Source organism: Lactuca virosa, chromosome 8 (genome assembly GCF_052849685.1).
Source record: "Lactuca virosa cultivar CGN04683 chromosome 8, Lactuca_virosa_CGN04683_v6, whole genome shotgun sequence".
Classification (NCBI taxonomy): Eukaryota; Viridiplantae; Streptophyta; class Magnoliopsida; order Asterales; family Asteraceae; genus Lactuca; species Lactuca virosa.
In genome coordinates, this window is record NC_136433.1 from 274,233,599 (window position 1) to 274,249,956 (window position 16,358).

Sequence of the window (16,358 nt, forward strand, 5' to 3'; positions counted from 1 at the left end):
AAGCTTTGGTTATATATATATATATATATATATATATATATATATATATATATATATATATATATATATATATATATATATATATATATATATAAACATTTTTAAAAACCATTCGTTATAAATTTAATATTCTTGGCCCAATAATTTAGTATTAGCCTATTTGGCCCAAAAATATTGATTTTGACCATTTCAGCCCCTTTATTAATAAAAATGACACTTTTAGTCCCTTTTGATGAAAATTGACATTTTTGGTCCTTAAACCATTTTTCTTGATATTTTCGACCCAAACATAATTTAAATAATACTTTTAGCCCAGAACTATTGTATTTGCCATTTCTAACCCTTATTTGTAAAAAGTTCACACTTTTGGCCCAAATTCCGTAAGTTTTACAATTTTGACCCCAAAATCCAAAAGTTTGCATTTTTAGTCAAATTTTTGCATTAAAGTCATTTTCAGCCCCTGAAATAGTTTATTTATGTTTTAGACTCATATTTTGATAAATTTACAACTTCAGTCCCCAAAACTCTTCGTTTTTCGCAATTTTGGGCCCAAAAACCGTTGCGACCCAAAGATAAGCCCAATAAGCAAAGATTTATGTTTTTGGTCCCTTGAGAAACATTAATTCCATAAAAAATCATATTTTATATAGATATATACCATATTATCCTTGTAAAAACCGAAAATGTCATCTTTTAACCAAATCTTTGTTATTTTGCAAAAATGACACTTATGAAAATCTTTGGCCTTGTTTTTCATTTCCTGAACATAAAGACTCTTAGATCTTTGAAATATGTTGTTTATTATGTTTTTATTTATGTATCCTTCACACTTTAGCCATAGATCTCGAGATATAACAAATAATATCACGTTTTTACAACACAAACCAAAGAAATCACATATAACATGCAAACACACATAGATCAACACATAACACTTGTATTCTCCCCCCAAAAACAAGTAAAAACCGAAAAAAAGGGGGTATGAACTCACCTTGGGTTTGTGGTTTCGGTTTTGAAGAAGAAATGGAAGGAGTCTTGACCTTTAGCAAGCTTTCTTGAGTGATTTTCGGACTTAGAAGGTTTCTAAGAGTTAGATCATGAAGTAAAGCTATGTAAGAAGGAGTTCTTAACATTAAGAAGGAAGAATAACAACGTACCAATGGTTGAAAAACTTATGAAGATCCTTGAGAACAAGCAAATTTCGAGATTTTTATGAAAGAAAGAAGGGGTTCTTGAGAGAATTTGGAAGTGTTTGAAAAATGATTATGTGTGTGGGTGTGTTGATGTTCTCGGCAGAAGGATAAGAAGAAGAGAGGAGAGAAGGAGTGAAATGACATGCATGGAAATCCACCATGCAATAAGGAGGTGGCTAACCCTCCTTAATTCTCCTAATTTCCTTTTATTTCTTTTATTCTTCTCTTTTTTTTACTCATTGGGCCGAGAATGGGCCTAGAGATATGAAGAGAATGATGTTGGGCTTAACCTCTTAGCTTTGATCGAATTTTTTAGGCCCATAATTACTTTTCGGCCCATTGGGCTTCTTTGGATGGTTCACGGCCCAATTAGCATGAGAGAATGGGTTTTATGGCCCATTAAAGCTAATTAGGTTAGTTATGGCCCAATAAGGCTTTTTGGAGTAGTTTATTCCATTTTAGGCCCAATATGGCCCAAAATGTTAAATCTCATGAAGGTGGGTTGAATTAGAGCCTATTTAAGGGTTGCAAGTCCAAAATAGTCAAATTGGAAGCTTATTGGCCCATTAGGCCCAATAAGGAAATCCTAGTCCATAACGGAGTTAAACCAGGATTTTTAGGGTTTCCAATCTTTCGTTGACCATTTGAAGTGTTAGTATAGAGTTTTTGATGTAATTTTGTTGTCATTGAATAAACATCATGCATGCTTCCAGATTTTGTTTACAATTTTGTCCTTTATAATGATTACAAAAGCATAGAATTTCCTGGTTGTGACACTTTGTAACCTGTCTAGTTTACCCCACACATCACCATCCAACTTTTAATATAGACACAAGAAGAGACTGATTCACTGATATGCTTATGGATTTAAACCAAGAACTTTGTGACCTGTCTAGTTTATCCCACACATCACTATCCAGCTTTGGGTTCTTACTTAGTGCGAAACCGTTGTGTGTTGTAAAACCTTTTCATGACCCTCTAGAAGATAAAACACTAATGTCACGCTAGGTTTCCATCACTAAATGATTCTATGTGTTATAAAACCTCATTCTCAATAACGATATAGTATCATACCTTACATGGATCTATCGTTATTGACAATACCTTTTATCGTTAACGACTTCGTTATTATCCTATATACTTGAGAATTATGAGCACAAATGTCACGTTAGGTTTCCATCACTAAATGATTCTATTGTGCTTTTAGACCTATGCCTCTCATGGTAGTTCCAACCAATCTCTCATCATAAGTTTTGATTATACCACTTATTGTTTAACATAATTGTGTCGAAGACCGACATGTCTTGACTTCCTAGTATACACAACATTATATATTATAGACTGTGTGACCTCACTGTCATAATATATGAGAATATAAGACCTTGGAATATCCTATAGATGAATATCCAAAAGTAGATCTTTAATCCACTACGCCTCTTTTCCTACTGATGCCAAGGGAATAAGCTCAACCTCCACCATCGAGCGAGCTACACATGTATGTTTATATCTCTTCCCCAAGAAATAACCCCTCCAGCTAGAGTATAAATCTAACCACTCGTGGATTTCGAATCACCTGTGTAAGCTTCAATGTGAAACCCATGATTTAATGAAAATTATCGTTCTTTCCAACAACTATGGACGAATCAATAAAGACAAAGTCAATACTCATAAACTTGGAAGAACTAGAGTTTCATGCTTGCAAATCGTAAAGAGAGAAAAGGAACATGAGATCTTCATTTTTAGGGTGATAAATACGTCTCCGGGAGAGTTGTATTTATAGTTGCAAAATCCCTCGGAGACTCCAAAAAAACATGGGCTGATGACGACGACAACCCTACCACGAATTGCCACGTGTCACATAGTTTGACTAGGTCAAACCCTAGTTGGAGCCCCTCGCTCTCCAAGAAAAATGTTTTCTGGAGGCTTCTAAATGCTTTCACACGCTTATCACGAAACCAACGCTAACCGGGTCGATCCCGTTAGAAATTGGGGTATAGTAAGGCTTGGAATTCTGAGAATTGTGTAAAACACTTTCAGATTAAAACATTTGGGTGGTACTCCCAATATTCTTTAATCGGATAAGACTCAGAGAGACAAAAATTTAGAATGTTTTGATGATAGTTTCGTATGTACTAGAAATGAGACCAAAACCGACTTTATGATCTTTGTCTGAAAACTGTCATATGACAGTTTCAAACTGTCATAAAACCATAAAAATTGACATAAAAACGAAAGTTTGGATAAGGGTCAAACAATGGTCAATTATCTGAAAATCCGATTTTCTGATGCATTTTTAATATAGCAACATATGACAGCTCGACCCCAGCCAGGGGCTTTGCCCCTTGGACCCCGCCAGGGGCTGCCGCCCCTTGGATCCCGCTCCCAGGGGCGCTGCCCCGGACCCCCGTTCATTTAGGGGCTTCGCCCCTAAATGACAATGTACTTTGAAAACTTGATCAAACTTAAACAAGTGTGTACTCCATACATTCCTTACTTGTTTAATATTTATCAAGATCACTTTTTGTTAACAAAGTAATCCCATTATAGTTAAATAATATTGATGATAACAAATCACCAACAGATCCAACATGAACCTTGCTAAAACTAAAATCGCTTTAGCTCCCACTGACCGATGAAGTGCAAAGTGTGCATAAATCACGCCATTTCGCAAACCTCGCGTCTTGCGTCCTCAGCTCAACGAGGCGCTAGTAGGGTCTTGGTAAATCCATTAACATTCACTAAAGCCTTTAAAGACTTAAGCAAATAAACCGATATTAAAGGTTAGACCAATTTTTTTTTAAACGGACAAATATAATCTACTCATAATTTCATTTATGTCTCAGACAAGACTTGAACCCCGACATAAAAAAAAAACAACACTTGATATTGCTACAAATTAAACTTTTATTAATTCAGTAAGTGATTTATGTTAAAAATAAATGTTTCAAATCAAACTATCAAAAAATCATAATCATAAACATATGTAACCAGAACAATAAGGCTACTGTATGTCTAAATTTAACTGTTGCAATTCACAATGCATGAATAAGATTGTGACCTCACTTAATTAATCTTTTTTCTTATATTGACATATAAAGTTCACATAAATCGAATTATAAAAGATCAAATCCACATATTATAAATAAAACTCACATGTTATATATATTAAAAGAAGAAGAGAGGATAGAAAAGGTTCCATTTAATCCAACATGCCACAACAAATTATATAATCAACAAACCATACAAAAGGCCAAACCCAACCCACCACGCCTACATAAAAAGACCAAAAGGTCCTCACACCCTAAAAGCGTTTACATATATTAATCCCAAAAAAAACAAAGAAAAAAAAAGGCGCGCTCACTCTCCCTTTGGAGAGGGGCTGCAAAATACCCTCAAACAGACACTAAATTACAAAACAACCACTTGACTTAACAAATAACAACACTATATCTTATATTTTATATATTATATAATTAAATACCACAGAAAGCCAAACGGATACCCACTCCCAACGGTTACTTCTTTCCCTTCTCCATCACCAAAAAACACCAACTGATATAACGGCTCCATTTGATGTGATAGGTCTTAGCTTAAAATTACCCTTTTGACCTTGCGATGGAATAGGTGATTTGGGTATTTTTTGCTTTCTTCTTATTTAGGAATGTCAAAATTAAAAGGGGTAAAAAGTAAAAACATATATATTTTTCGGAACCAAACTTTTGAACCTTTCGACGAATGTTAATACTGTTAACAGTTAAGGGGAAAAGTTAAGACGGGACGTATAAGTGGCTTTGACTGCCCAATTTCCGGGAATCACATCCCTTGCTGACAGAGTCCTTTTGGTGGACAGGGTGGTGAGTTTGACGGAAAATGGTCCTCTGAGAGGTCCTCGAACTATCACCCAGTTCGCTCCCCAAACATGGCTCATTTCTAGCCACTCTGTTGACCTGGCCTGTTTAACATAGACAAACGTTAGATCTGTATTTTGGAACATGTATTTTGTTCGTAATTAAACCGTTATAGATTTTTTTTAACGTTTATAAAAACCATTTATTACAGATAAAGTTATCTGGTTTCGATTATATGTCAAGAAAAAAATATGGCAAACACAACATATGTTTATTATTTTATAGATTTGGATAGTGAATTATTATTAGAAAATAATAGCTAAATAGATAAAATACTGAAATAACTCCATTTTTGTATAATTTAACCTTTTTGTAAGGAAAGTTATTCATATAATTTTTTTTTTGTCATACACAATAATATATATGTTTCAAAGAATCGTATAATCTGTATATTATACAACCCTTTAAATATATATATGATAAAAAAAATTGTGCGTATACGGATCAACTTCCTTTTTGTAAATTAGGAAAATATTTGCATACGGTATAAAATGATAATATTTTAATAAAAATACTTTACTTTTTTACTTGTCTATTTAAGTTAGAAAAATATAGTATTTTAGTGACTAAAAAATAAAATGAAACATATAATAAAAATAATTTAATTTTTATTTGTCTATATATATATATATATATATATATATATATATATATATATATATATATATATATATATATATGTAAAATCATATTTATATATATATTTTTATATATATAAGAAATATCTTTGATTGATTGGACAAGCTATAATGGGTGTTGCACCATTGTTAGCACTAGGGAGTAGAAAATAATTGAAGATGAAATTTGGGGAAAATGTTGGTTGGGATAGAAATAAGTGCTTTTGTTTTGTTTTATTTTACTTAATTTTAATTAAATCAAATTCTCCAAAAGCGAAACCATTATCAGAATTAACTACCACCAACGATATTAACTTCACCAATCAATCACATAACCTTTTCTAATTATTTTAATTGCACGTCTATTTATGTAATCGTGTATGCTATAAAATGTTGGGACACCGAGTTAAAAGGGTGTTATATTCTGTATCCGACACATTCGGATTTCTCCATGCTTCTTTTATGCAAGTGTGTGTGTATGTGTTTTTATAAAGCTGATCAAAAGTACTTTCTTTTGACTATTTTTGCCCATCTGCCCGCCACCACATTTTTCATTTCTTTATTCGGCTTTTCTAGATGCATTTTTCTCCCATTACATGTTTTTTTAATTCCCACTTCTTGTCATTAACCTAAGATTTAAGATTAAATCTTGATTTTGTTTTATCTTTTTATATATATCTTTTGTTGTTATCAAATTGATATATAAAATAAAATTAATAATTAATAAATTATATAAAATTGTACCTCTCTGATATGCATCGATCCAACATCTCCATCTCCACCTTCGAATTCGACCAGAAGTGAAAGCCAATAATTTGTAGATCCTTCGTTTACATGAAATGCAATGTTTCTTCCTGGATATTTGCATGGTGTCCTACATTTTATAAAAAAAAATATAAAAATAATTAAAATGTACTTGAATTAACACTTATGTTAAGTAGTTCGTGTTGATGTAATTCAACAATATAATTTTAAAGCTATTAAATTTAGTTTTAAAGATATTAAATAATATAATATTAAAGATATTAAATTTAGTTTTAAACAGTTTTAAGTTTGTAAACAGTGTGAACAAACTTGCATGGTGTCCTACATTTTATATATAAAAAAAATACAAAATTAAATAAAATGCACTTGAAATAACAATTATAATAAGTAATTCGTGTTGTTGTAATTTAATAACATAAATTCAAAGATATTAGATTTAGTTTTAAACAGTTTTAAATTTTGTTCACACTATGTAAACAAACGTAAAATTGTTATAACAATATGAACGATATGTGAATGATGTGTATATAAATTTTATTTTATTTTATTTATTTATTTATTTATTTTTTTGTGGTTTTGATCTTAGGTATGCAGTATTGGTACAATTTATTTATTTTTAACTATATAAAGATTTTGATAGTAAAAGTGTCTCTTAACATAAATTGAAAGTACATGTTGGAGGAACTAATTAGTTTAAAAAAAAAAAAAAAAAAAAAAAAAAAAAAAAAAACTAAGGGGTGGATGTTGTCATTCTTGAATAGTTGTGGGGGCTTAAGCATTTATAGAAAGATAGAGACACGTTAATTAAAAGTATGATTTTTTTAATAAAAATCTGAAACCAAACTGACCAAAAAGAAAAACAAACGACTGTTAATCAACTAAAAGCCGTTAAAGGACTGCGTGAATACCGGCGATAAACGATGTTCAGTACGCCGCGGTTGCGGAGCTGGTTGTGATCGCCGGAAACCGCCATGCGACCGAAGGCGGCGCCGCTGAGGTCAAAATGGGTGTTTCCGCCGGAGCAGTAACCGCCGGGACATTCGTCGGTGATAATAACGGTCACCGCCCGGCGAGAACAGATTGATTTATCTAAACACTTGACTTTATAGCATGCCCCACATCCTTCACCCGCCTTAAATAGAATTGGACTCACTGCTCCTACACGCGCTCTGAATGGCTTCACATCAACCAGAGATCCGTATCCACACGCGCCACCTACGAGAGTGGAATTACATTATTACACACACACACACACTCAGGTTTCATTCACTGATTTCAGTCAACAAATTGAACAGAAATGTACAACTCAAAGAAGCATGGAGGACAAGTCACTTCTGCGTAAAAAACTAGATTCGTTGCTTTAAACAGAAATCAAATCACTCAAATTAGTGAAATTAGTGAAATTACCATCGCTTCCGTCGCCTTCTGGACTGCCGTACCACGTCGCGGTGGCCGGACGCCAATGTGAGTTGACGGAGTTCATAATCGGCCCACCGGAGATCTCCAAACTCTGAAACACCACAGCCGCGAACCACCACATCATAGCAAAACATATTTTGCCAATGTAGCTGTTGGTGTATGATATAAGCGCCATCGTGGAAGAAAAAACACAACCACCGTGTCGGCCGGCGGCGGAGTACACGAGGTACGAATAACAAACAAGTTATAGAGAGAGAAAATGATGAGAGAGAGTATGCCGACACTGGGTTTACAGAGTTGGATTTCCACGGTGTTAGGACTGAGCTTTTCACATCAGTATATAACGAGGCTCAAAAAGGCGACAAAGGAAACACGGGTAACATACACTGGAGCTTGTAATGATGAATTTACTATTATACCCTTGATGACTTCAGTTATTTACGGTCGTACCATTCTCCCTTTTGTGTGGGTCCTATCGGCAGTTAAGGCGTCAAATCCGGACTATTCACTGCTGGGTGTCGGTAAAGTCGGGTCGGGTCGGGTTGTTCATTTTTAAGAAATATTATATTGTTATTTATGTATCGTTAATCGTTAAAGATTTGTTGGATGATTCTAAACCGGTTTTTCTTTATGGGGGTTTGTGATCACGGTTCTTTTTGCAACTTTACCTTTATATTAATAATTATCTTTCCAGTATTAAAATGCAAAATATACCTTATTCACATTTGTTTTTTCAACATGTTTTTGCACAAAAAATTATTATGTATATTAGAGCTTTCACAAAGGCAAACTTTTTTTCATTAAGCCTTTGAATTATTGGTTATATTATAATGATCATGTTTTGAAATAGCATATTTTGTGTTTAAAAAACTAAAAAAGAAGTTCCCTGGTTGATACAAAGTGGCGGTGAACAGAGTGACTTACATTCGCTCGACCAAAGATGGTTATTCTTTGTGTTGAACCAAATGGTCATAAGTTCCATGTAAATTTGAACACAAACTCCCAAGGAACCTTTATTTGACATAAAGCAAACCGATAATGTTTAGCAAGATTATTCTACTCTTTGCATATACTATTTTAGATAGTATTAATGATTCACTATCACCATTATTTCCTCGCGAGTATTAATGATTTGATTGTTCTCAGTGTGTCGTTCAACAATACATACTTGTAGTCATAAATTTTATTACTAAATCCTAGCGATGAACCTAATTTCGCCTAGCCCTGTCGCCATTTACTCTATATGTCTAAGATGAAGGTTATCATAGAAAAAAAAACTAACATACATCTTAAAAATTCTTTAATATTGCGATTCACGTTGAAGAGAAAACATCAACGCTGTAGATTTCCCAACATCCTTTGATAGGATCCTATTTAGCAAATAACAATCATCTTGCGAGTAGTTGGTTCGTTTCACTTGAAAAGTTTATTTATGTTCTCTTCTCCCCCATTTTAAAAGAAAAAAAAGATATGATAAATCCTTTCGTTTATGTTTGTCCTTTTTGAAATAGGTGTGGAGTAGAGTCGAATACATTACTCTCCCCGACCAACCTTAAGAGATGCAAGCGAAGATGACTTTGGTTATGGAGGACATTCATTTTCTTGAGGATCCCTTGGTGAACTCCTCCATGCCGATTTTGTCAAAGAGCCTATAGGTCAGTTCATCTGAGCTTGTAGACATTAAGGAGAGCATGATCACCATGTTTAGCAGGGCCCACACTAAACGTAAAAGCGGTCTTGAGTTCTACCGACAATATAGCTGATATTGGCGAGGCCAATATTGGAAAGCAGGTATAGAGACAGAGGATGTTAGGTAATCTTTTGGCTGGAGCACCAGGTGATGGGTGTAACATCCCAAAAATCATAGTAAATATCTTCATTTTTAAAACCATTTTAATGATCCATAAATCATTTAAAACATTGTTCCAAAACATTGTCCCAAGTCAAATCGGACCCTCTCCGATGCTGCCACTGGACCTGAACCAGGGGCACTTCCTTGTTCCTTAGAACCTTCACTTTCTGATCTAGGATCGCGATCGGCCTCTCGATGTAATATAGGCTCGCATCCACCTGAATGTCCTCTAATGGCACTACTGCCGTCTCATCAGCCACACACTTCCGCAACTGGGACACATGGAAGGTGCTATGGATCTGGCTCAACTCCTCAGGTAGCTCCAGCTGAGATGCTACCTTGCCTACCCTGGCAATCACCCTGAAAGGTCCAATGTATCGATGCCCCAACTTGCCCCGATTCCTAAACCGGATCACTCCTTTCCATGGGGAAACTTTCAGAAGCACAAAGTCTCCGACCTGGAACTCAAGCTCGGATCGCCGTCTGTCCGCGTAACTCTTCTGACGACTCTGGGCCATTTGCAACCTCTGTCTGGCCTGCTGAATCTGTTCGGTCGTCTTCAACACTATCTCAGTGCCACCCATAACTCTCTGTCCCACCTCTCCCCAACATATGAGTCTGACACCTCCTCCCATAAAGGAGCTCGAATGGAGGCATACCAATGCTGGAATGGTGACTGTTATTGTAAGAAAACTCAGCCAAGGGTAAGTAGGTGTCCCAACTTCCTCCGAAGTCCATAACACATGCACGCAGCATGTCCTCCAGCGTCTGAATCGTTCGCTCGCTCTGCCTGTTTGTCTGCGGATGATATGCGGTACTGAAGTGTAACCGGGTACCCAACTCCTCATGGAACTTCTTCCAGAACCTGGAAGTAAAACGCACGTCTCGATCTGACACTATCGAGGTTGGTACTCCATGCCGAGCTATCACCTCCCTCACATAAATCTCGACCAATTTTTCCGCAGAAGCGCTCTCACTAATAGCAAGGAAGTGAGCACTCTTCGTCAGTCGATCCATAATCACCCAAATCGCGTCCACTCCACGCGCCGTTCTCGGTAATTTAGTGATAAAGTCCATCAAGATCTGCTCCCACTTCCACTGGGGAATCTCCAAAGGCTGCAATGGACCATGTGGTCGCTGGTGCTCTGCCTTGACCCGACGGCAGGTCAAGCACCTCTCGACCACCAAGCAACATCCCTCTTCATCCTCATGCATATATCCCGAATCGGGGCACTCTCCGCCTTGCGACTCAGGACATTGGCTACCACGTTAGCCTTGCCCGGGTGATACAGAATCTCACAGTCATAATCTTTTACCACGTCCAACCACCTCCTTTGGCGCATATTCAGGTTGGACTGATCCATCAGATACTTCAAGCTCTTGTGGTCCGTGTATATGGTACACCGAACCCCGTACAAGTAATGGCGCCAGATCTTGAGGGCGAACATCACTGCCCCCAACTCTAAATCGTGGGTGGGATACCTCGTCTCATGAGGCTTCAGCTACCTCGATGCATAAGCTATCACGTGCCCTCTCTGCATAAGCACTGCACCTAACCCCGATATAGATGCATCGCAGTAAACTACAAAGTCCTCTATCCCCTCAGGAAGAGCTAACACTGGAGCTTCGCACAATCTCTGGCGAAGAGTCTCAAACAAGGTCTGCTGCTCGGGACCCAAGTAAAAGCAACGCCCTTCCGGGTCAACTTGGTGAGAGGAACAACAATCTTGGAGAAATCTCTCTTAAACCTTCGGTAGTAGCCGGCCAACCCCAGAAAACTCCTGATCTCGGTGGGGGATCTCGGCACCTCCCAACTCATAACCGCCTCAATCTTGGCCGGGTCGACCAAAATCCCATTCTGATTAACGAGGTGTCCTAGGAACTGGACCTCTCGTAACCAGAAATCACACTTGGAGAATTTGGCATAAAGCCTCTCCGATCTCAATACTCCGAGAACCTCTCTCAAATGCTCCTCATGCTTCTCTCTAGACCTCGAATACACCAAAATATCGTCGATGAACACGATCATCAAACGATCCAACATAGGCCTGCATACCCGGTTAATGAGATCCATGAATGCTGCTGGTGCATTGGAGAGCCCGAAAGGCATCACCACGAACTCGTAATGCCCATAACAAGTCCTAAATGCTGTCTTCTAAATATCCTCCTCACGAACCCTCATCTGGTGATAACCAGACCTCAAATCGATCTTGGAAAACCAAGATGTACCCTGCAACTGATCGAACAGATCATCGATCCTCGGGAGTGGATAACGGTTCTTGATCGTCAGCTTGTTCAACTCCCGGTAATCAATGCACATCCGGTGTGAACCATCCTTTTTCTTGACAAAAAGGATTGGTGCTCCCCACAGTGAACTACTCGGCTGGATAAATCCCTTTCCCAACAGCTCCTGAAGCTGCGAGAATAACTCCTCCATGTCTGGCGGCGCAAGGCGATAGGGCGCCTTGGCGATAGGTGCCGCCCCCGGAAGTAAATCAATACGAAACTCCACCTGCCTCTCGGGAGGCACACTTGGTAGCTCCTTAGGGAAAACGTCCGGAAACTCGCTAACTACCGGAACCCCAACGACAGTACTCGGTCTCTCCGTAACATCCCGCGTATCCGACACATATGCCACAAAACCCATGCAACCCTGCTGCAAGCTCTGCCTCGCTCGAGCAGCCGAACAAAATGCTGACCCAGATCGGGTGCCCTCGCCGAATACTGTAAGTACTCCCCCAATAGGGTTTCGGATGGTCACCAGCTGACGCTCACAGACGATCATGGCTCCGAATCGACTCAACCAGTCCATGCCCACGATGACACGCACATCCCCCATCGCGATAGGTACCAAATCTGTCGGAAACTCGACTCCAAAAATCTCAAGCACACATCCCCGGATCACATCAGTAGCAAAAACAACATTCTCATCAGCTATGGAAACTCTCAAAGGTCGACTCAACGCCTCACGTCGGATACTGATGTGACGACTAAATGCTAGCGATACGAAAGTGATGGGTTTTGAGCATTCTAACACTCCTATGGTGTACATGCAACCCTAGAAACCTTGGATCTATGTTTGACTAAGATACATGAAAATAATTATTTTTCCAAGGTTCTTATCCTATCTAGCATGGCATGGGGAACTTGAATCAAATAAAGCTAGTAGAATTACTTACCTTGTAGTTGTAGTTGATTGCCTGGAGTTTTAGAGCCTAGCACCAATAGTGTGGATGCCTCAAATGGAAATCACAAATCACCACAAACTTGGAATTTTGAGAGAATAGTAATCACCTTTCTTGAAATCGGCCCTCTTACTTTACTCACCACAGCTAGTGTGATTTCAAGAGCCAAAGCCTCCTTTATATAGTGTGGTGCATTAGGGTTACATCCATGTAAACCCTAATACCCATGTCTTTTCATTTCCATGAGATCCATGGGTTAAAGCTCCATGGAGTATCCATGGACTTTCCATGCAAGCCTAGCCCATTCCAAATAAGCATTAGCGCACACTATATAAATATAAGAGCCCATATTTAATTAGTCATACTTTTGATCTCTAAATTAATTCTAGATTAATTATAGATCAATACTAATTAAATAATATGATTTTATATTAATATATTAGGACTTATAATATATTAATAAATCATAACTTATACTATTCTCAAACGATTATCCACAAATTGTTCGGGTGAAGTGCAACCCAAATGGACCATGCCGGGTCGGGTCAAGTACATACCAAATATAGTTATGGACTTAGACACTATATCCAACAGTCTCCCACTTGGATAAGTCTAATAACTATAGTTGCAAGTATGACTTCAAGAACCGTTCAGCAATCGTATCTCTTTAAACTCTGTTGAACTATGAAGCGCCATTTTAGATAAGTGATCATATAATCCTCTGTTCTAGATATCAGCCGGACAAATACATGGAACATGGTCTTGCTTATTGTTCAACATTTGTTTCCCGATTTCCGATTTGTTTGACAGAGAACTTAACTGAACACATCAATTTAGTTCTGACCGGGCCTGGTACATAGGTCAAAACAAAATCATCGAGGGGCCCAGATATCGCTTCTAATCCTAGAAGGAACAGATAAACTTCGACTCATATGTTTGCTCTACTACTTGTTGAATTACACACAAAAGCACGGTTTATAACATCGAGTTACCAATGCGTTTTCGTGCAATAAATGCATAACCAACTCATAGGCAACAAATCATATCTCTAGGTTTGAAGACTTATATGATATTACCGTCTCACGATCACTCGATATAAATTCCATGAAGTGATACAAGTGAGCGTGGGTTGAATCCAATACTCAAAACTTATGTGCACTCATGAGTACTGTAGCCCCGCTTTGTCTAACATCTTAGACCTCTACAAGCCAACCCATGACAGTCTTGATTCATATCTACTTCCAACATATGACCGACTGTGGAGAGTTTGAATAATATGATATAAACCATAACATAATTATTCTGGAAGTCAAAACATGCAAAAAGAAATAATAGTAAACGATTGACAAGAGATAGCAACACTTTACTCATAAATAACAGCTTTTATTTATCATCAAATGTCAATTACATTTTACAAATTTCAAGATTATCTAACTACTAAAACTAATATCATCCTTCAGCCCTATGCTCCGAGCATGCTGGAGATGCTTAGCCCGAGTCAGTCCCTTCGTGAGGGGATCTGCTGGGTTCTCATCCGATGATACCCTCTTTGCCACGAGGATTCCTTCTTCTATTCGATGTCTGATGAAGTGATATTTTCTGTCAATGTGTCTGGATCTCCCATGATTTCTTGGTTCCTTGGCTAAGGCAACCGCACTATTGCTGTCACAGAAAATCTCCATTGGCTCCTTTATAGCTGGTACAACTCCAAGGTCTCCGATGAAGTTCTTTAGCCATATAGCCTCCTTTGCTGCCTCGCTTGCTGCTATATACTCTGATTCACAAGTGGAATCAGCCACTGTCTCCGACTTGGAACTTTTCCAAGTAATTGCCCCTCCGTTTAGAGTAAAGACCCAGCCCGACTGAGAGCGGAAATTATCCCTGTCAGTCTGAAAGCTAGCATCACTGTACCCTACAACTCTCAAGTCCTCACTGCCACCGAGGGTAAGGACCCAGTCCTTAGTCCTCCGTAGGTACTTGAGTATATTCTTTACCGCAGTCCAGTGTGCCTTGCCAGGGTTCCCCTGATACCTGCTAACCATGCTCAAAGCAAAGGCTACATCAGGTCGAGTACACGTCATAACATACATGATCGATCCTACAGCTGAAGCATAAGGTATTCGACTCATTTCTGCTATCTCAGCCTCAGTACTAGGGCTTTGTGTCTTACTCAATCTGGCGTTACTCTGGATGGGTAACTCTCCTTTCTTGGAGTTATGCATGTTGAACATTTTCAACACTTTGTCCATATAGGTGCTTTGACTAATTCCAATTAGTCTTTTACTCCTGTTTCTCAAAATCCTTATCCCTAGGATATAGGCAGCTTCTCCAAGGTCCTTCATAGCAAAACACTTCCCAAGCTAGGACTTTACTTCCTGCAGGGTTGGGATGTCATTTCCTATGAGTAGTATGTCATCCACATACAGTACCAAAAAGCTGACTATACTCCCACTAGCCTTGATATAGACACAAGATTCATCTTCACTCCTTGAAAAGCCAAATTCTTTGACTTTCTCATCAAAGCAAAGATTCCATCTGCGAGGTGCCTGTTTTAATCCATAAATGGATTTCTCGAGCTTACAAACTCTACTGGGGTACTCTGTACTGACAAAACCCTCTGGCTGACCCATGTAAACATCTTCGGCCAACTTTCCATTAAGGAAAGCAGTTTTGACATCCATTTGCCATATTTCATAATCATGAAATGCAGCAATGGCTAACAGAACCCTAATAGACTTAATCTTGGCCACTGGTGAAAAGGTCTCTCATAATCAACTCACGGAGTTTGAGAATAACCCTTTGCAACCAGTCATGCCTTATAAGTGTGTACATTACCATCCATGTCGGTCTTCTTCTTGAAGATCCATTTGCACCCAACTATCTTACGATCAGGCACATTGTCAACCAAGTTCCAAACTTGATTGTCATACATGGACTGTATCTCGCTATCCATAGCCTCTTTCCATTTAGCAGCCTCAGGGCCTGCCATGGCTTCCGTGTAGCTGTTAGGCTCATCCAGATTTACCAGTGTGTTATCACTGATAAGTGTCTCACCTTCTGCAGTAATATGAAAACCATTATAATGCTAAGGTGCATTCCTAACTCTGGTGGAACGCCTCAGAGGTATAGATTCTTCAGTCGGCTCAACAGGAGTTTCCTCCTCAGGTTAAGGGCTAGGGTTTGAGGTTCCTTCACCACTTGACTCTTGAATTTCCTCAAGGTCAATTTGCCTCCCACTGTCTCCTTGGCTCATGAATTCTATCTCTCGAAAGAATCCTCTTCTTGCTACAAAGACCACATTATCACTGGGTCTGTAGAAGATGTAACCAAAGGATTTCTGTGGGTAGCCGATGAAAATACACCTTTCGCTTCGGGGTTCGAGCTTATCGTGAGTCTCGCGTCTCACGAAAGCCTCGCAA

At 38.3% G+C, this 16,358-nt stretch overlaps 1 protein-coding gene across 1 annotated transcript; it reads right to left on the minus strand.

Moving 5' to 3' along the window:
• Positions 1-4,374: 4,374 nt before the first annotated feature.
• On the minus strand, positions 4,375-8,240 carry LOC145132069 (expansin-B3-like). The gene is made up of 4 exons (XM_079066718.1): positions 7,891-8,240; positions 7,392-7,698; positions 6,463-6,592; positions 4,375-5,145 (listed from the first exon to the last, which is right to left on the minus strand). The coding sequence occupies exons 1-4, from the start codon at positions 8,075-8,077 to the stop codon at positions 4,948-4,950; spliced, it is 822 nt and encodes a 273-aa protein (XP_078922844.1). The 5' UTR covers positions 8,078-8,240; the 3' UTR covers positions 4,375-4,947.
• Positions 8,241-16,358: the final 8,118 nt, after the last annotated feature.